At 57.6% G+C, this 21,471-nt stretch overlaps 1 protein-coding gene across 2 annotated transcripts; it reads left to right on the top strand.

Moving 5' to 3' along the window:
- The first annotated feature begins 15,617 nt into the window (after positions 1-15,617).
- OGFOD2 (2-oxoglutarate and iron dependent oxygenase domain containing 2) lies at positions 15,618-21,471 on the top strand. Of its 2 annotated transcripts, XM_063143754.1 has the most exons (7): positions 15,618-15,790; positions 17,175-17,231; positions 17,803-17,913; positions 18,230-18,329; positions 19,712-19,836; positions 20,282-20,539; positions 21,138-21,471. In XM_063143754.1, the coding sequence occupies exons 1-7, from the start codon at positions 15,623-15,625 to the stop codon at positions 21,411-21,413; spliced, it is 1,095 nt and encodes a 364-aa protein (XP_062999824.1). In that variant the 5' UTR covers positions 15,618-15,622; the 3' UTR covers positions 21,414-21,471. The 2 variants fall into 2 exon arrangements, with proteins under 2 accessions (XP_062999824.1, XP_062999825.1); XM_063143755.1 differs by lacking the exon at positions 17,803-17,913 and having other exon boundaries at positions 15,628-15,790.

Raw genomic sequence — 21,471 nt, 5'->3', positions numbered from 1 at the left:
GGAAGGGGAGCCTCCTGGCCTGCCGGGGTTGAAGCCAGCACGTCCACCCAGCCGTTCCTGCAAGAGAGGAGAGAACGTGGCAAAAAAGACGGGCGCTGGGAGCGGCGAGAGAAGCAGCGCATCTCCAGCACCCACCTCTGCGCTTGCTGCGGGAAGGTCTCCCTTTGAGTCCACTCTGTGGCCATTTGGTGCGCTAGGAAGCCTTGTCTACCTGTTCCCAGGCAGAGGGCCGCCTTGATCTGTGGCAGCAGCACAAACAGCCAACCTTAAAGCTTAAGAGCTCCATTCCGGCAGAAGCTTCCGTGGACGCTGGTGCCCACTTCATCGGATGCACCTGACCCCGTGTTGGGAATCCGGTGGGACTCGCTCGCCTAAGACAGGGCCCGACAAACGGCGGACTCCACGCGCTCAATCCACATTTGGGAAAGCAGCCCCAAACTTTGGCCTGCCGCGCACGGCGGCCCTTCCGAGGGAAATCGCAGGTGTGGCGGCTGGTAAGGACCAACACAGCGTGGCTGGATTCAAGCTCAGCGTCCCCCTTTCCTTGGCCAGAGGCCTGCGCTTTCCTCCTCCAAACGGGCCCCGCTTCCTCCAGGACCCTCTGCCGTTTTCAGTGGGACAAGCCAAGGCAGGCTGCACTGGCTTTGCCACAGCCTGCGCAGAGGGCCGTGCCAAAGACTCCAAGGCTCAGAGGAACCAGAGCTTCCTCCGGAGCCGTTTAAAGATGGAGGCGCTCCGGCGGCCATCTTGTCCCTCCGGCCTACTCTCGAAGGCTGTGATTCTGGACACATCTGCGATGGAGTAAAGCCCCACTGAACTCGGTAGAACTTAGCTCCGAGTAAACATGCTCAGGGGTACAACGCACAACTGAAAAGAATTTTTTTAAAGAAATATTTCTGTGGTGGCCCCCAAAGTGGGGCGCGCTGCTTATCGAGAGGCCCGCCGGGCGACTGCTTTGTTAGCTTTTTGGTGCCAAGAAATCCACGGCACAAGCAAAGGTCACTTCAATCTCCCAGGCCTTTAAAAAAATGGCTGCTTGTTTTGTTTTTAATGTATTTGAAGCTGCATTTTTAAATGTTCCTTTTTTATGGTTTAGCTGCTTTTTTTTTTTTAAATCAAAATCGAATTACCATTGTGGCTGTTTTTAAATTCTTTTACATTTTTGTGATTGTGCGTTTTACCACTGGTTTTATTTTATTGGTTTTTATCACGTACGTCACCCTGAGAGCTTTGGCTATAAGGCAGTTCATAAACGTACTGTAAAAATAAATAAGAACAAGAAGAATAAGCCTTTGGACTAAAGGGCAACTGGAAATGTTTCGAATAAACCAACCAACCACGGGGCATTGGTGGCCTCGAAGCCTCTGGCGACGGCCCCGAGTGCGAATGGCGTGGTCCCCCCACGAGTCCAATCCACGGGCCCCACTTTGCTGCTCCAACTGCTTTCCCACCCCCGACTGCCCCCACCCAAACTCCTCTTCATGTTAGAAGTCAACTTCAAGCGCGTGAGCGCACACGCGCACACACACACACACACACGGGCCACAGGAGCTCCTGGACAACGTCTCCCTTCTCTTCCGGGGTGTGGGTGTGTGTGTGTCCGTGTCCGTCCCGGGTGGGAGGGGGCCGCGGGAACAGCAGGCGCTCCGAATGCCAGCCGTGCCCACAGAAAAACCTCCCATAGGAGGCCAGCCGGTGGGCTGGCCGGCTGGCCTCCAAATCCCGGTATCCTCCTCTCTGAAGCAGCAGCGCTAAAACCCTTCAGGAGAACCCAGGCTAACGGGTCTTTGGCCTTGCAGGCCTCCTGGCCGTTGCCATGGAGATGGAACAAGGCCGGTCCCTCCTGAAGAGGTTTTTCAACCCCCCCCCAAAACACAACCAGTCCCCGCTGGGAGCCCCACTACTGGAAAAAATGGGCCGTAAACTGGGTTCTCCCCACACAGGATCCTCCCCCCCCGCCCCGTCTTCCAATCTATGTAATCTGGAAGAACGATGCCAGCCGCATCTGGGGGGCGGGGGAGAGAGGCAGGCAGATGCTATGGGATTAGGCCGGTGTCAGCGGGCGGCACTCCACCAGGCCAGCTGCTGACACCGGCCCTGCCTGCCTGCCTGCCTGCCCGCCCTCCCCCCCCGCCCACCCACAAAGGTTGCCCAAGCCACCCTCGTCAGCTCTGCCGTCCTAGGCAGCCCCTGAGGCCTACCGGCTGCGGGCCGCTCTGCCCACCAGCACTGCGGGTTCATTAGCCAAGAGCCCGTCCTGCTCCCTTGGCTCTGCCTTCAGGGACACTCATGTGGACTAGAACCCCCGCTCTCACTTTCCACCATCTGTGGGAAGAGTTTGGGGAGAGGACGTAAACCCAACCGTTCCCCGGCTGTGATCACAGATCTGAGCAGTTGAAATATCTCACTCACAGCACCAGAAGGGCAGTTATGCTTCACAGTTACAACAAAACCTTTTTGTTGTTGTTACTGTGGAAGAAGTTTTCGTGGAAGTCGTCCTGGGTTGGTAGACAGACAGGTGAGCGCTGGTGCGAGAGAAAAGTGTGAACAGTGGGGGCCCAAACCCCAAAATGCAAGAGCACAGGCCCCGACGTAGGGCTGAGAACAGAAATGCCACAGAAGGCACCTCTGATGTTCTCCGTTTTGGGGTCTCGCCTCCCCTCAATGCTCAGGTGTGCATCACAAAAATAACGCTTCCTGATGCAGTGGTCCCAAGCGGTTTGTCACAGGAGAAACAGGACAGAAAAACACCTCCCTGCAGCGTCCTGTTACAGCTGAAGCTTGTGGCAGCAGAGGGAGAAGCCAGCTATCGGGAGTCCGTCAATCTTCTAATCGAGGGGCTCCTTATTTATAGGGCTGCAACGGCCAACTGAGACATCAGCCCGGGGCCTAAGTTCAGCAGGACAGGCCCTGCTATCAATACTGCGGCACTCGGAGGTTCGGGGCGTGGGGGGCAGCGGTGACTGGTGTGCGAAAGGGCCTCCTCTGTGGTGGCCCCCAAGGCTGTGGAGCTCCCTCCCCCCCACCCCGAGGTGCGCCTGGTGCTTTCAATGCACGCATACAGCCGGCACGTCAAGATGCTGCTCTTTCCCCAAGCCTTTGGAAGTGGATGAGTTCAATGTTGTTCTCCCCTGTAGTGAAGCTATGTTCCGAATTAGCATGAATTTAGGTTTTATGTGCACGTGCCTTGCCTTGAGGGTCAAAAGGTGAAAGCTGGGCTATAAATCTAAATCATACTAATTTTAATTTTTAAATCAATTAAAACCTTCCCTCCCCGTCATGGTTTTTATATCATAAGCCTGTGGGGAATCTCTTCTTTGCTCATTCTCTCATGTAAAGCGGCTCTGAGAGTCTGAACAGTGGGGTAAAAGAGCTGAAAATGAAGAAAGAAATGTGTTCCAAATTAAACAGGCAAACTTCATGTAATAATGACTCTTCTTCTTACTAATATAAGGGGTTATACAAATTACAGATGCCTGAAGCTATCGTGATTTTACCCATATCCAAATATAAGCAATAGTTCAATTTATTAAGACTGAAACCTAAACCAACTTAAGATTTCTTTAATTAGGTAACAACCCATTTATCGACTAACAATTTTCAGATTAATTTAAGAATTATAAGATTAATTTATAATTACATTTTAATTACATTTGTACCCTGCCCCTTGTGCATATACACGGTTCTCTCCTTTATCCTCACACCAACCCCGTGAGGTAGTTTAGGATGAGGGAGAGGGTTTAGTTTGGGCTCACCATGTAAACTCTGTGTCAGCATTAGGATTTGAACCTGGGTCTCCCTGGTTCTAGTCTGGCACTCTAACCACTAGGCCTCTCCAGCTCTCGTTTCTGTGCCTCTCTCCCACCAGCAGACACCCCCCACCCCACCCCGTTCTTCCCGCTATAACCAGGGAAACCTGCCAAGGACACAGTCCGCAGCTTGGTCTCCCTCAGAGTAACGGATCAGGTGTGCCTTAGACAGCAGATCTGAGGGGACGCGCTCGGATTTCTTTTTTCCTGCTCAGGCCTCCACTATAGTTTTCGATTTTAACCTCTCTAACCACAAGGATTGGAAGACTGAGGAGGGAAAGGATGCAGGGCTTTAAATGAGTTTCGGGACATGGCTGTGTGAACCCTCAGTGCCATTACTTGTCAGACACATATGCACACAATACCATTACATGCTGTTTTGTTTTGTGTGCAGAACACAATGCGAGGGGCCGGAGGAGGGGGCAAGGGGGGGTCCCCCCTCCCCTCCCCCCCCGCATGCAGCAAACGGGGTGCCCCGGGGTCAAAGCCCTTTGCGAGGGAGGCCAGTGCGGGGTCGGGGGGGGGGGAGGAGACCCTCGCTCGCTCCCAGGCCGGCAGACCCGGGGGGGGGCGCTTGCCAGTGCCCCCCCGCCCCGCCTTCTCTTGGGGGCGCAGCGATTTGGGAAGCGAAGGGGGGGGGGGCTCAAGCGCCTCAGGAGAGACTCTTCGGCCCAAGCCAGGGAGGGAAGTACGCCGGCCCGGCCATGCTGGCTGCTGCTGCTCATGGGAATTGTAGTCCGACACACCGGGGGGGGCATGAGGAGTGGCAGTGGGGAGACACGCAGGGCGGGGTCCCCGGGGAGCCCCTTTGAGCAGCCGCTTCAGGAGGCGCCTGGCGAGAGCGCAGCCCCCCCGCCCCCGCCTCCAGCCCCCCCAACACCCCCTCGGGCAGGGCGAGGGCCAGAGAGCCCCCTCCCTTCCCACACACACCCGGCGTCCATAGGGGCGGGGGTCTGTCTGAGGCGAGGGGGGTCGCAGCTTGGAGAAGCCCCTGCCCCGCAGGCAGGCAGGCAGGCAGGTAGGCATCCCGCCCGCCCGCCAGGCGCCGGCTCCACTCCGGGCATCCGCAGGGAGCAGGTGAGGAGGGGCCGGGCAAACGCCCTCCCCCCGCCTGCTGCTGATGCTGCCGCCGCCGCCGCCAGGTGAGCTGAGGTCCGGGGGGGGGGTCGCCCTGGGCAGCCCCCCTCTCCATCCCGCCCCTCTCCATCCCCGCCCGGGGCGCTGCGAGCCTTACCTGCGGGGGAGGGAGGCGGAGGCGCAGGCCGCGGCCCCCTCCTGGCACCGGAGAGGCCGGCCGGGCAAAGCAGCGGCGGCAGAGGAGCGGGGGCTGCGGCGCGCCTCCCCGGGCCAAGGTCGGAAGTGGGCGGCGCCTCCCCGGGCCACGCCCCCTCTGCAGCCGGAGGCGCGGGCCCGGGCACGTGGCCCCGAAGGGAGAGGAAGGCCCGGGAGAGGGAGATGCGGGCCGGCAGCGCCCCACCGGTGCCGCCGCCCCCAGCGCCCCCAGCCGAAGAGGGCGCTCCAGCAGTAGAAACAGAGCTCCAGCTATAGGCCGGCGTAGAGCTGAAATAAATCCAGAATACAAATAAAGCCAGGATAGAGGAGGACTGAATAGCCAGGCCGGGGGTGGGGTGACGGGACTGCACCCCACCCCCCTCGGGGCATGCCGGGAGAGGCGGGCCTGTCCTGTCTTCTGGCTAGCCATGCCCGGGCCTGGGCCTTTGAGCTGCCCGAATCCCCTTTGGGCTCTGGTGGCAGGGGGTTCCGCGTGCCCACCACGCACTGCATGAAGCCGCACTTCCTTCGGTCTGCTTCAATCTCCTGCCAAGCAGCTTGTCGCTGAGGGATTTCCCGGTGAAATGTTTTTGCCACTTCGCTCCAGAGATAAAATGCATTTTGGATCGTTCTCCCTGCAGCTCTTCCAGCTTCATGCTGCAAAGAAGCCGACACCTTCTAGGAAATGAGCGTTAGTGCACTACCAGACTAAGTCATCCCTTGGTCCAGTCCCTTCTGCACTCTTGGGACTGGGTCATAGAATCATAGAATAGCAGAGAATGGAAGGAGCCTATTAGGCCATCTAGTCCAACCCCTGCTCAATGCAGGAATCACCTGGGAGGGCAAGGGGTGCCCAGGGAATCCTCAGTTATTGATTGATTGATTACATTTATATCCCACCTGTTCTCCTCCAAGGAACCCAAGGCTGTGTACGTAATCCTCCTCTTCTCCAGTTTATCCTCACAGCAACAACCCTGTGAGGTAGGTTGGGCTGAGAGTCTGGGACTGGCCCAAAGCCACCCAGTGGGTTTCCATGGCCGAGTGGGGACTCGAACCTGGATCTCCCGACATCACTGTTGTCTTCCATCATCGAGACTGGAGGTAGCAGGAATTCCTCTCTCTGCTGGCCCGCTGGGGCACCGCTACGGGCCACAGGTTCCCCACCTCTGAGATACAACAAAGCTTTGAGAGCCAGAGAAGAAACGCCCTTGGCTTTGAAACAGAACCCTAGAATAGCAGAGCTGGGAGGGGCCTCTGAGGCCATCAAGCCCACCCACCCCTGCTCCATGCAGGAATCCAAATGAACGCGTCGCTGCCCAGCTGCCTCTTGAAGGCCCCCAGTGTGGGAGAGCCCGCCACCTCCCAAGATCCTTGGTTCCATTGACGTACAGCTCTAACAGTCAGGACGTTTTTCCTGATGTTCAGCCAGAAACTGGCTCCCTATAACTTATGCCCATTATTCCATGTTCTGCACTCTCACAGAATCTACAAATTAAACATTTGAACATAAAATGTCCTTATGTGGATTTTTTCACCCACCCTATCTAACAATACATTTCACATTTAAACAGCATTCGTCAAAAGCTTTCTTTTGTTTGTTTATTTGGTCATTAAACTAACGGTCAGCTCAGACCCAGCTGATCGCATTCCATTACAGGGCCTGGAAAAGGGAAGCGCTGCAGAGGCACAGAGCTGCTGTCAGGCATCTCCTTACCTGGGCATCTTGCTCAGTACCCCCACGAGGCTGCTTTAGGCCGCTCACGAGATCAGGAAGCCACGAACGGAAGGCGGGCGCAGAACTATATTAGGCCAAAGCCGTTTATTAGGCGATCATTTACATATTCACAGAGACCAAGGGTGGACGTGGAGCAACACCATTCGCCATCCTCATTTCAGCTCAACGCCAAAGCAGGGGTTGATTCACCCCAGAGCGCTTTGTTCTCCCGGATCACGGGCAGGTGCAGACACGGCAATCTCACGCAGCTAGTCCGGGGTCCTCACTTTCGACTGCTCTGGCAAGGTGGGCTTTACCTGCGCACGCTGCCTGAGGACACCTGACAAGGAGTTTGGGAGAACTCAAAAGCCCCTTCTTGGGGCATTTCGGCTGGCCCCAGATATAAATCTGGTGCCTAACTGGGGATGTTGGGTTGTCCGGGGCTGGTTCACAGGCCTCCTTTCCACCCACCCGAGACCCCTTCCCTCGAGTTGGGCTCAGCTAGCCCAAGCCAAGCAGGGGGAGGGGATGGATTTGGCTGACCTGCTATTGGGAGGAAAGCCGGAGGGAGGCGCTCTTCACTCCCCCCACCCCCCAGTGGGGCAGACCCAGGCCGGAAGAGCCCAGAAACCCTTCTGTGGTGCGCAAAAGCCCTCTCCTGCCCGGGCGCACCGCTGGGAGCCAAACACGTCCACACGGCTCGGCACTGTGCCAATGCTGCGCTCGTGCCGAGAGCTCTTTGAGCAGCCTCCTCGCCTCTGAAGAAGAGGCGTGTTGCAGGCACACACACCTTTGCACAACGTGCCCTGCTGCTGCTGCTGCTCCAGGGGAGGGGGGTAGGCGGTGCCCCCGAAGGCCCTGCTCGGCCCCCAATAATACTGCTCGGCCCCACCTCCTGGGGGCCTGGGTTGTGCCACGCCGTGGGCCGCACACTTCCAAGCATATCTTCACAGTCCTAAGAGCGAGAAACTTGCCTGTCCGTTTAAAATGGGAAATGAAATGTATTAAGACGCTGAATGATGGGCCTAAGAGTAATTTCTGCACCTGCGTAGGAATGACCAAGAACTAAGTAACACGTTCACTTATGGAGACAAACAGTAATAAATAACCCCATTTTACAGATGGGAATACCGGGGCCGGGAGAACGCGGCACGCCCGAGGCCATCCAGCGTGCAACTTGAAGTCAAACTCCTTAGGCCGAAACCCAACTCCTGGACGTTGCACACGTGCCACAAAGAACAGCGCCCCTCCGTGGCTCAGGTCAAGATGGCTGCCTCAGCTCCCGTGGCCCCTTCATCTCCACAGAGCCGTGGGCGGCCGCCAACCCCCCGCAGAACTCCAGGGCTTGATTCAAGGGCCCATCTCGCGCCGTGTCCACAGACAGACATGCACGGCCGCCACGCCAGAACTACGTTCAGCCTGTTTTCTTTGCGCTCGACATGCTCTGCTCCGGGGGCAAGGCGGTCTCGATTCGGAACGCCACAAACGGGCCCGTCTTCCGCTTCTTCAGGGCTTCTGCTCGCCGCTGCTCCCGAACGCCCCGTCCTCCATTTTGTAAGTCAGAGAGGCCGAGAGGCCTTTCGTTTTCCTCTTGACACTCTTCTGCTCCTGTTTGTAGGCGGCAGCCATGTTGGCGATCACCTGGGGAGGAAGCGGAGGGCCTGGGGTCGGTCTCACGATGGAGCTCACGCTCCATCCCGTCCCGAGGCCTCGGGGGCCTCGAACGACACTTCGGCATCACATAGGTATTTCTTCCTAAATCCATCCATCTGTTCCCCTCCCCCGCTTCCTCCAAGCAACCCGGGGCAATCTACACAGAGGCCTCAGGTGGGACCTTTGATCATTTTAAATGAAGAGAGAAACCAGAAGCCCAAACGGGCTCTTTCCTGGGCCCCTGGAAGGGTCCCCGTCTCTGCCCACCCCGCGTCCCCCTCTCCTACAGCCCCCTCTGTACAGAAGTGACTGTGCATGTGCACACAGGGCAGCCCCAAGGGATCCGTAAACCGCTTGCCAGCAGGTGTGAACACAGCAAGTCACACACATGTAGGAGGCGTGAACTGCAAGTCAGGATGCTGCCGCCCATGAAGCAGCCATGGGACCAGCCCCAGCGCCCTGCCCTGCCGTCCCCTAACGCTAAAGCCACGTGCCTGGCAGCCCTTTGCCACCCCAGGACACGCTGTGGCGGACCCGAAAGGGCCCCTCCTTGAGCTGCCCAGGCGGGACCCGCCTTGCAATGGCGGAATCACAAGGGATCGAGAAGCGTCGCTCCATCGCCTCGGGCCTGAACTCCCCCCCCCCCCCGGTGGCTGTTCCCCGGCTGATCCGTGCCAGGGCAGCTGCGTTATCGTCGCTCCCTCGCACCCCCAGCCCACCCTGCCGCATGACGAAGACCCTGAGGCAGAGCCCGTCCCACAGAAAAGCTCGCTCCGTCCTCGATTTGTGCGCAGGAGCTGCTTGGGCGCCCCCCTCTTCCTCGCAAGCAGGGCCACGGGCACGTCAAGGTGTTCGCTGAAAGGAGGCCGCTCCGAAAGGGAAAGCGTCCCCACTGGGCAGCGCCCGCACTCACCACCTCCTTCACGGCGTTCTGTTGCTCCTGGGCAGCAGCAGCGAAGGGCGGGAGGCCGGGGGCCTTCAGAGGACTGGCGCCCTGCTCTTTCGAGGGGGCCATCATGTAGGCAGCCTAGGAGGGGTGAGGAGGGGAGAGGGGGTGGGGGGAACCCAAGGAGCGCTCAGGAGGAGGCCAAGCCGGCAGCCAGGCCGGGCATGGTGGCGTCAGGCCTCCAACAGCCGCCAGAGAAGCGAGGGGCTGATGCCGCCACCCTCCGCTCCCGCTTCACTGGGCTGCGTGGCCTTTGGCCGGGAGAAGGCTATTGCCACCACCCCCAGGACACCAATCCACGTTCGTTTTTACAACCCGTCCAGGTCTTGGCCAGGCTCGGGCTGCACATCTCCTACACACGAGGGGAGCAGGAGGTGGTCGAGCACTCAGGCCACGGGGGGTGGGGGGAAGGGTGGCACTTCGGCCCTCCCAGCCAGCCATCCAGCCGGCCCGCGGCCTCCCGTTCAGACCAGCCCCTGCTCCGGCCGTCTTGGCCCCTCTGGCCCCGCCCACCCTGGAAGGTGGTGGCCCCCAGGGGCTTCTCCCGAGAGGGATTTAGCCCCCCCACCGGCGGAAAGAGGCTCAGTAGGATTCAGCCCCTCCAGCCCCCCGTTGCCCTCTCTGGTGTAGACTTTGGGAAGCTGCATTACCTCTGAGGACAGGCAGATGTATCTGTTGTACAGGAGGAAAAAGGGGGTGTATTTGGTCACGGAACTGATGGACGTGCGGAAATCAAACAGAACCGGCTCGAGGGATTCGTCCCACTCGCTCGGCTTCTCGTTCACAACGTTGCAGATGGAGGATTTCAAAAGTTCGCCGGCCTGTCCATCCGGGCTGGGGCAGCCAGCCGCGTCGGCCGGGGTCAGCATCTGCGAGATGTTCCACCTCTCCAGCAAAAGCCGGACCACCTGCGGACGGGATGCAAGCCGCTTCAGCCCTCCTGAGAGGCGCCCGCTTTGCTTTTCTGCACCCAGGAAAGGCCAATTGTGCGCCGTAAACGCTGCACGTGCAGCAGCCCGGCAGGGGGGTCCTTCTTTTGCACAGACCCTCCGGCTCCTTCTAGCCACGGAGAAATGGCAGCAGGCCTACAGAACACTTGGAATCCAAGGAGGAGAGAAGAGTCCTTCCTGCAGCGCCGGGGGGGGAGGGGGGGCTCCCGGGCGTGCGCAGAACGCAGCTTTCCGTCACCTCCGCCCCAGAACGTCTGCTCTGCCCCACTCGAGCTCCAGGGCTCACAAAGGAAGATGCTGATGGGGGGGGGGGGGAGCTTTACCTCTTCGCAGAAGTCCCAGCTGAGGCTGCAGAAGATATTCTTGGACGCTCCAAACCTTATGAAGAAAGTGCAAGGGGGCTTACATGAATGGCAGCCCTCATTCAAGGACGCTTTTTGCATTCATTCATTCATTCATTCAAAACGTTTCTTGGCTGCCTTTCGGGGCGAAGCCCTCACAAGGCGGCTTACAATAAAATACATATAATATTAAAAGCAATAACACATTAGAAACATTAAAAGCAATAAAACAGCAAGTAAAGCAATAAAACCAGCAGGAAGAAAATGTCGCTGTGGCAGCTGCTGCTGGGGCGGAGCAGCAGGGCCGGCCTCTGGCACTTGGGCCCTGCAGGAGGCCGGAGGCTGGGCGAGGTGGGCCTCGGGTTGGATCCAGCAGTCTTCGGTTAGGCTCTTAGGACGCTTTCTGCACACACGACGTGGTGAATGACCAAGGTGGGGGGGAGATGTGGACACAAAAGCCCCCTGAAGCGAAGCAGCAGCAGCAGAGGGCTCCGGGGCCACTCTAGCAGAAGGCAGGCTGAGGCCCGCAGGCCGCCTCTGGAGACCCCCGAGTCCTCCGCTAGCCCGCCCCTCCCCCTGCCTGCCGGGACAACAGGCCTTTCCCCAGCTCCGCCATTCTGCCCCCCGCAAACCTGAGTGCCAGCCAAACACCTGGACCGGGGAAGGGGGGCGCACCTGTAGAACAAGGAGGCCAGCCCCTTGGCCACCGAGGGCGCGTCTCTGCTCTGCAGCGGGAGGGCCTCCACCCACTTGGTGTAGTGATCCATCACAGCGAGGACATGCGCGTTGCCCCGGGCAGACTCCGGGAAAGGCCCTGGGAACGTCAGATCCAAAGCGGACACTCAGTGGCCAGGAGGGCAGGGAGCTTCCCGTGCCCCCTGCGCTGCTCCGAACTCCCCGTGTTTGGGGCGCTGACAAGGCCTGATGGCAGCTGGGGGTCAGCGCAGGGGCGAGATAAATGCCAGAAAGAAAGACAGACAGACAGACAGACTTTCCCGGGGACGGATCCCCGCCACAGACACAGACCGTAGACATCGAGTCCTAGAATTTCCCACGGCGCTTCTGCCTTGGCAGGCCGGGTTTTTCTGGACAGGCTCTTGCTCTGCTCCGCGTTCTGGCAGGTTTCACACATTTTGATCTGTGGGCCAAAGAGAGTGGTGGTGGTGGTGGAGGGGGGGACAGTGGTGAAGGAGGGGCTTTGAAGAGCCGCCAACCACGCAGCCGGCCCAGTCTGGCCCAAGGCAGGGCAGTGCCTGCGAGGGCCCGTAGGCCGGCAGCCCCAGAGACCCCGGTGGGGTGGCCTGGCTGGCGCTTACCCAGTCCACTACGTCCTTGACGATGCCCAGCCAGTAGTAGCGGCCCTGGATGCGGTGCACCGTCTTCTTCTGCCCCAGGTGGTGGCCCAGGTCGGAGAAGTGGCAGTCCAGGAAGACCTGCCGGCGCCGTGCGGCCTCCACCACCACCTCCCGCTTCTCCTCCTTCTTTGGACCCACGTAGTAGAGGCGGCCGCCTGCAGAAGGCGACGGAGAGGCCAAGTGGCCGTGCCAGAGAGAGCCCGGGCTGCGTCGCCCCACAGCGCCCCCCAACCCAGGCCCTGGCCCTCTCCCCCGCACTCCCTGTTGTGACACAGGAACGCCCAGCCCTTCCTCATCCTGGGCCCCAAATCCCATTCTGGAGGAGCCCTCGTGGGGGGGGGGGTGTTCCAGCGATGGGTGGGGCTGGGGGCAAAGGGGGCGGGGCCATGTTGCAGCTTCGCACTCCTCCTGCCAGTAGCTAAACGTCAGGGGGCGGGGGGAACGGTAGACGAGCCGGTGGTTGGAGGGAAGGGGGAGGGGCCTTCCGGGGAACCCCAGAGGGCCGGATGTGGCCCCCGGGTGTGAGGTTGTGCAGCCGGGCTTTATCGCCTCTCTCCCTTGTTCTCTAGTCTGACTTCCCCCCTCCTCCTCCCTGGCCCAGGCCAGACACAGGTGTGGGAGGGTGACTGTTGTTTAGCGAGCAGCCCCCCCCCCCCATGGTCAGGACATAGCCGGTGGGTTGGTGCTGCTTTTAACCCTTTAACCGGGACACTGCCAGTTGTGGGCCACGTCCAGAGTGCCCAATCCCAACTCTGCCGAGGGAATTCATTGCAGTTAAGGCTGCCGCTGCCAAAAAACCCCTTACCGGGGAGTCAGCCCCATGGGCCCCACCGCAGGACTGCATCACAAGGGTGCTGATACACTTTGAGCGCTTCCTCAGAGATGCAAAGGCAGGCTCCTAATGAATGCACATTTACGTTGGCTTTTGTCCCTAGCAGAGAGCCCCACGCAGCTTCCATAAAGCAAAGCCAGCAGGTCACCGTCACTCGAACGGCAGAAAGCCTGACGTCCCTCTGCCTTTAGAGTGGGGGGGGGGGGCTCCCAGATGGCGTGACTCTGCAGCTGCCCTCCTCCCTGGCCACAGGAGGCTGATGGGAGATGGAGTCCAAGAGGCCCCCCACCCCCTGCTTTAGACTAGATCTCCAGGGACTTCGGAGCCCCCCCGCCTGGGCCGTGCCCTTCAGAGGGCTCCTTCCCCTGGCCTTCACAGTGGGGAAAGAGGCCCGTCTCCGAGGCTGGCCCTGGGCCCCGGGCCTTGCCAAAGCCCAAACCCAGTGGGGCTTCTGAGAAGGGTTGCCCTTCGCAGCATCTCCCTGCCACCGGGCAAAGCTGCACACCCTTTGCCCAGGAGCCCCGTGGGGGTGGGCGGGCGAGCGTGCCCCCCGCCCGCCCGCCCCCCGCTCCTACCTTCCACGATGAACTTCTGGGCGTAGCGCTTCAGGTTCTTCCTCTTGATGGAGCAGAAGCTGGGGGGGAAGGAGCCCTCCGACAGCAGGCGGAAGATGTCCTCGAACTTGCTGCCGGGCCCGGAGGGCTCCACCTCCACCTCCACCTCGGCCACTTGCAAAGCGGAGTCCATGCTCAGCAGCGGGGGCTGGAGGGCCGGCTCCCCCCCCGCCCCGGTCAGCCACGCACGGAAGGCTCCAGCCGGTTCCCGGCCAGAGGAGGAGCCGGAGGCTTTCCGGGGAGACACACCGGCAGCCCCGTGTTATGCTTTTGCTAAGGGACTGTGTCCAAACACCCGCCGCCGTAGCACTGCAGAGTCCATCCGTGGCTTTGACCTGTGGCTCACGCACGCACGCCGGCCCTGGTCCCATTGCGCCCACCTCTCTCTAAAGTCTGTGAAGCTGCCGCGGCCTGGGCGCCCACCTGGCCCGGTTGACTGTCCCCCCCTGGAAGGGCTGCTGCAGCAGGGCTGTGGTCTGTTCTCAGGCCTGCCCAGTCCACATCCGCTTCAGCGGAAGAGCCTTGAAGGGGGCCGTCGACAGCACCGGGGCGGCAGGCGCACCGACTGGCCGCACGCAGGTCACCTGGTCATGGGCTCCCCGCCACGGCGGGGCGTCTTGGGCTGAACCCCGGGGCGTGCACGAAGCAGCGGCTCGGCCACAGGGTTTCACCAAGCGCTGCTGTTGTGGGTTTCAGTGGGCATTTTACTTTCACATTCCTTTAATTTTGAACATAAGCTGCCCCTTGGAGACCACGGGATGGAAGGATGGAGTTGGATCTCTCTTGAACTGTAAAATATCGGAGAAAACAGGGCCTTCCAGAAAGGGGCACAGCCAAAAGCGTTCTCCTCACAAGTCCTTCGAGCGGAGGCGTCGCGCAGCACATGACTGACGGCAGCCTTTAACATCCACCACTAATGCAGACTCTGGCAAAGAGTGGGTCAGGCCACGCATCGCCACGCCTGCGAGAGTAGACCGAAGCCTAGGCCGGGGATGAGGGAGCTTCCTGCGGGAATCGGCCCCTAAGGCGCTCTTGCCACGTCCAGCAGGGAACACTGGGGTCATTTCGGGGAGGGAGACTGTCCTCCCCCGAGCCTTTCACCTCAGGCTCCTCCTCTGCCAGGCAGTGAGATGCTTGGAGTAGCTCCCTGTCGACAGGTATCGGTAGAGCTCCCTGTAGCTCCGCAGGCTTGATCTCTGCCACTGTCACCTGAGGGCTGCAGCCAATTTGCGCAGTTCAGACGTATCTTCAGGAAACAAACCAGAGAGTTAATGGCAGCAGATGAAGATGAAGAAAAGGCGGCCGCTTTCAAATATCCAAAACAGACGAGGGTGTCTAGGCGCCTGAAAGATGGTTGACCTCCCTCCCTCTCTCTCCCCCACCCAGCCTCCCTAGCTGTGCCTTGAGCTGCTAGAGAACAGGCAGAGGTGCAGCCGGTAGAGCCGTTGGTGCCACGGAGAGCCAGGCCACAGCGGGGGCCCTTCAGTCACGTGCGGAGCTCTCCATCCATCTCGGGATGTGCTCATTGCGGCCACTAGCTTAGACGGCTCTGTGGGAAGGGAGGCTGCATGGGGGATCGGGCCGCCGTGGCATGTGGGCCGTGGCAGGTGGGGTGGAGGTACACGTCGCTCTCATATCTGGTATTGTTGTTTTAAATTTTTGCACTGCTGCTAGCTTCTCTTCACTTATTATTTTTAAATTGGTGTTTTAAACTTTTGTATTGCATTTTATCATCTGTATTTTACGGTTTTAATTGTTGCGAACTGCTCAGAGGGGTGGCACAGAAATGTCAGGAATAAATGAATTAATGAGTTGGTGCAAAGACATTTCAAGCAAACCTGTGCTCTCTGGCCTTCTTTTGGGGGGGGGCTTCAGTGACCCCTCCTGAGCCCCCCTCACCCCTCTTGCCTGAGGAGCCGCAGCAGGGAAAGAAACCCCGCAGGCAGGCCGGGCCGGGCCGGGCCGGGCCGGGCCCTCCTCTGACCCAGCCGGGGCTGCCTTTGCTCGAGCCGCCCTGCACGTAATTTGTCGACGCTCCCTAGCGCAGAGCGCTTGTTTCCCGCCGAGGCGCTTTCGCCGACGCACCCGTTGCCCTTGGAGATCTGTTCCGCTCCCCTTCGTGGTCCGGCTGGCATCATGGAGCCCGGCGGGATGGGGCCGGGGCCGGGGGCGGGCTCGAGTCCGGGCCGGGGCCGCTTCCGGGCCTGCGCCTGCTTCTTCACCGACAACCTGTTCGTGCCGCGCTACGGCCTCCACCTGCGCTACTCGGGGGACCCGGAGCAGCTGCGCAGGGATCACGGGCCGGTAGGCGGGGAGCAGCGCGGGCCCTGGAGGGCGGGCACGGGCACGCCTCTTGCGCTGCGGCCGATCCGGATTGAAGCCGGGATCCCGTGGGCTCAACGCACATCGGCGCGGGGCGGCGGCGGCGGCGGGTTTAGGCTGCCTCCCTGCCCGCCCTCTGGCGCTGCGGCCCCAAACACGCCTCCTCCGAAGGCAGCCCCGCTGAGGCCCCAGGGGAGCTTTACTCCCGAGTAGGCCCTGCGAGCCGAAACACGCTGCCTGGGAGCGACCCTTTCCAGAGGGGCCAGAGCCGGGCTCGTGTCACAGCAAAGCCGACGCGAAGGGCCTCGTGGCACCGCAAAGGCGCGCAGAGCCCCTGTGGCACCGGCGTCGCCCACCTCCGCGGCAGCCTCGACGCTGCAGATGCAGGGCGCGATCCGGTCGCGGATCCTACAACCCCCAGCATTCCCTCGGCAGCGATGCCGGCTGAGGAGCACTGGGAGTTGCAGGCCTTGTTTCCCGTCTGAACCCCTTTACAGACATAGGCTGGATATAACCTGCCAGCTTCTTCACACGTCATGTATCTGATAGGGGAGGGTGCCTACAAAACCTGATGCCAAAATGAAAGTGTTCCTCTTTAAAGGGTCACAAAACTCTTCGTGGTCATGGTCGTGGTCGTTTCAGGAGGAAGTGCCCTTGCACTCCGTGGGGCTGGCTTCTGAATACACAGGGTCGCTGTGCAATGTGGCACTCCTAGGCACACTGACTTGGGGATGTCCCTGTTTATTCTATTTTTAGCCTGCTTTTCCACCGGAAGGCCTTCAAAACAGATTAAAGACACAATGAAATACAGAATCCCCCCAGATAAAGCAGGGAGGGAAGGCAGCGAAACAACAAACCACCCGCCCACCCATCGCGTTTATAAAATAAGATTGCCACAGCAAAGGAAGTACTGTAGTGGGGCTTATTTCAAAGTCAATATGCATAGGATTGGGCTGCAAGGCTGTACTAAGATGTATAAATTTGGTGAATTGAATGCATTTTACTTCTGAGTAAGTATGTACAGAGGTCTCAGCCTGTAAGCACCATGTGCGCGAGACAGATCTGCATATAGGCAGATTTGTGTTACCAGAGCTGTTTCAAAACAATTGCATCTGCAGACTTGAGCAAACAAGTTCCGCCTCTGAGCTGCATGGGTCCCCTGGGTTATTTTTGTGGACAGTCACAGGATAATCCCGGCACAGGTGTCTTCCACTGTAGAATCCTAGAATAGTAGCGCTGGAAGGGGTCCAACCCCCTGCTCAATGCAGGAAGAACCGGAGCTGTATTTTATAAGTTAAAGTGTGTTTGTGTGTGTGTATGCACGCGCACGGCACATAAAGGCCATCAGCGTCTCTTTATCCTGCAGGCATTAAGACAACGTGGCTGCAGAAGCGAAGAAGAATTTAAAGCAGTCATCCAAGAGGTACAGTACATCTTGACAACCTGGATGTCGAGTTCGTTGTGAGAACAGCTCGATCCTATTCATTCACTTCTTGTATTTTATACCCTGCTTTTCAACCAAGATTGTCTCCCAAAGCAGCTCATAATTAAAATGCTCCCGAGGTACTATCGTGCAATACGTTGGCATGTTTGGTGGCAGGGTGGGGGAACCATCTCTTCCGGCCCCTCGCAATAGGGGATACACGGCAGGTATCCCAGGGAAGGGGGCCGCAGGCAGACTCAGGAGTGGCCCACAGAAGCAGCCCTTCTGCCGAATCTTCTGGTCCCTGGCAGTTGGAGGTCCAAGGTAGTTTCCAGAGTGCTCCCTATATGATTGGGCTGCAAGGCTGCAGTCTGATACACATGGGCTGACAAAGAGAAAACGCGCAGGGTTGGGTGAAACCTATAGTACTTCTAATCACCACACAGCTGTGGGGTTTGGGTGCTTGAGTGTCAGCAGGGCCACGTCCTACCCTAGGAGATCCAGAGAAAGTCAGGAGGAGAAAGCGCTGTTGTATCCATCTAATTATAAGTATTGGATTGGATTTTCCAAGGTGGAAGAAGAAGTGCAGAGGAGAAAGGAATCAGGCTGCCGGTCGAGAGAAAGAAAAGCAATCATTTCCCAGAGCTACACACCAAAGCACCCACAGTTGTATGCTTTACAGGTAAAAACACCCACACACACACGTGCTTCACTACGTTCGAGGGAGGAGAGAGGAAAGGCAGAGACATGGTCTGTGTGTGTGTGTGTGTGTGTGTGTGTGTAAACCCACACAGCCAGTGCACAAGCCTGCAACCCTCCCTCAGTCACCACAGCTAAGAGATCAGGCCTGTGATTTTTTGCACCTCTCTCTCTCTCTCTCTCTCTCTCTCTCTCTCTCTCAAAACAGAACTGAAGTTGAAACACATTAAAGGCTTGTTGAACAGAAGTTGCTATTATCTGTGGAAATAGTAATGCTTTTCCTTCCAATCCAATGTTAGGAATCGTTTCTGGCACCAGAATTTTTAGAAACGGTGAAATACTGCACTTCCGAAGGTGCCAATCTGCAAAGGGTGCTAGGCCATGTGGAAGCCATATCAGGTGAGCAGAACAGCTTCTGTTTGTCATCAACATGAGACAGGCTGCGTCAGTGGCAAGGGACTCCTACCCCTGTTGAGCCTCAGGCTGGTGTTTGGTATTCCTGGAGGGAGCGGCCGTTATACCTGGGGAGGCTCCGTATTTCCTTCTCTGGACGGTGGCGCAAAGCCCGCTGCCTCCGGGCTCTTTGGTCTCCCGTGGAAAAGAAGCAGGGCTCTGAAATCGCACGGTTCCCTTTTCTACCACAAGCAGTGATTTAGGCTGACCTTCGGCCCCGCCTGGGCACCAAGGGCTGCTGAGCTCGGCACAGCAAAACTGGGTCAACGCTCCAGCGATGGTCTGATTTGCACAGAGAAGGCCACAAAGAGTACCAGCTCACAGGCCTTTTGTTAGCCTGCCTGCCCACAGATATGCAGTGGAGGCTGCTGGAGGCTCAGGTGCCAGTGGGGCAGACAATGCCAGTCATAGCATTTCAGTCATAGAATCATAGAATAGTTGAGCTGGGAGGGGCCTATGAGGCTACCTAGTCCAACCCCCTGCTCACCTTAAAGCATCCCTGACCAATGGTTGTCCAGCTGCCTCTTGAATACCTCTAGTGTGGGAGAGCCCACAACCTCCCTAGGTAACTGGTTCCATTGCCGTACTGCTCTAACAGTCAGGAAGTTTTTCCTGATGTCCAGCTGGAATCTGGCTTCCTTTAACTTGAGCCCATTGTTCCGTGTCCTGCACTCTGGGATGATGGAGAAGAGATCCGGGCCCTCCTCTGTGTGACCTTTCAAGTATTTGAAGAGTGCTATCGTGTCTCCCCTCAGCCTCCTCTCCCCCAGACTAAACATGCCCTGCAGTCCTTTCAGTCCCTCCTCGTAAGGTGTGGAAGACAATGCAGAGCTCCTTTAGAGTTCCAACTGGTTCAGACTCACTGCCCGCTGACGTCGGAGCCACCCGCCTCCACTGTGTATGTAACACTAATTCATGGCTCAGTGGAAGGCCTGAGATACAAGGCGATACAAAGCTGCCTTATACCAAGTCAGACCCTTGGTTCCTCTAGCCCAGCAGGGCCGGTCTTTCCTGGCAGAGGTTCTCCAAAGCCTTGGGCAGCGATGGGTCTTCCTCCGCCTTGCTGCATGAAATCCTTTCAGCCAGAGATGCCTGGGATGAAACATGGGGGCCCTTCTGCATGTAAAGCTTGTCCTCTTCCACTGAGCTGGGAACCCTTCTGGCAAAAAGAAGGGAGGAGGAACCAACTTCCCTCCCGTTGTTGAGGGGGGGAAACGCCCCCTCCCCTAACTCTTGTTAGCTGGGGAGTTTTACTTGCCAGAGGGCAACCATGCGAGTGGTTATATTCAAGCTCCCTCCATTTTTGTTTTCCTGCTTCCCAACATCAGAGAAGAGACTCTATCGACTTCCGGTATTTACCAAGGAATTCTGTCGAGCTTTCATTGATGAGCTGGAGAATTTTGAACAGTCTGAGATGCCCAAGGGGAGGCCAAACTCTATGAATAACTATGGGGTGAGAGTCATGTTTTGTACGTATGGGTAGCTTGGGACACAGCAGCGTGAAAGGAGATACTTTAAATAGTGATTTTTAATATTTGTAAGTAACCTTTTGTAAGATTTCCTTATTAAGCGGGATGTAAGTATAAATAAACAAGCAAAGGAGATGATGTATATGAAGTGCTTTCAAACCTCCAAAGTACAAGGTAAATGCGTAGTTATTCTCCTCATTTAGATTCAGCCCCTGCTCCATTTTATCAGATCTCTACTATCTGAACTGAGGCAACTATGAGACATTAGAAATGGGACATTGCAAGAACCTGACTGCTACAAAATGCCCCAACCCTTCTGTTGGAAACGTCATTTATATTCTGCCTGGGATGTTTTCTTTAAAATATCTCTCTCTCTCTCTCTCTCACTCACACACACACACACACACACACACACACTATCCACTGCAGGTTCTCTTAGACGAACTTGGGATGGACGAGGCTTTCATCACGCCTCTGCGTGAGAAATACCTGCACCCCCTCACAGCGTTGCTGTACCCGGACTGCGGCGGAGACTGCCTGGACAGCCACAAAGCGTTCGTTGTGAAGTATGCCTTGCACGAAGACCTTGATTTGAGCTCCCACTATGACAACGCGGAAGTCACTCTTAATGTCTCCCTGGGGAAAGAGTTCAGCGAGGGCAATCTCTACTTTGCTGAATTCAGACAGGTGCCTCTCCTTTTAAAATAAAACACGAGCTCCCCGTGGCTTTCAAGTTTTCTTTCACTTTATTACGCATTTTGTGATACAATAAGAGTAATAAATGTACAGGGTTCATTGCTGTAGTGTGTGGTGATGGCTTCAAGGTTAACTGGCTTTAAAAAAGGATTAGATAAACTGATAGGGGATAGTTTTTGAACAGCCCGTGAGCTACAAAAGCTATACAGAACCTGCCTGTACAGTGGCAAGGTGCCTATAGGGGACGAAGAGGGCACCTTCATCACCTTCCTGCCCTGCTTGTGAAATACCAGAGGCGCCAGAGTGGCCTAGACTGGATATAGCATGCTGGACTAAGTAGACTTTGGTCTGAGTTCTATTTAATCAGCAGTGGACTTACCACCATGACGTTATACAAGCCTGTTGGTTTTTTAAAAAGTTTTAAGCTGTTCGCCATCCCCACAGTTTGTGGTAGTGAACCGCATGTATCCAAATGCTGTACAAAGAAGACAGCCTGTTTTGCGTCCCTATCCAAAGCCCTCGCGTTGAGCTGGCAGCACCTTGAGCCATTGCCGCGGTAACAGCATGATCTTCCTGAATTCTTTTCAAGGACGCCAACCCTGTGCCAAAGTATGTCGAGGTCGAGCACATCCCTTTCCACGGACTGCTCCATCGGGGAGGGCAGATGCACGGGGCGCTGCCCATCGCCTCCGGGGAGCGCTGGAACCTGATCGTCTGGATGCGGTCCTCCGCAGTCCGCAACCAGCTTTGCCCCATGTGCAATAGGGAGCCTGAATTGGTGGATGCGGAGGGATTCGGAGATGGATTTACCAGGAGCCCTGAGGTGTTGCCACCTGAAACGGTGGACGTGTGCTCTTTCGTGTAGCGAAGGTGTGTGTGTGGGTCTTTGAGTTTCAATAAAGACGTTGCCAGTGGCAGAACAA

The sequence above is a fragment of the Elgaria multicarinata genome, chromosome 18, assembly GCF_023053635.1.
Source record: "Elgaria multicarinata webbii isolate HBS135686 ecotype San Diego chromosome 18, rElgMul1.1.pri, whole genome shotgun sequence".
NCBI lineage: Eukaryota > Metazoa > Chordata > Lepidosauria > Squamata > Anguidae > Elgaria > Elgaria multicarinata.
This window is presented reverse-complemented; position numbering and strand designations above follow the sequence as displayed.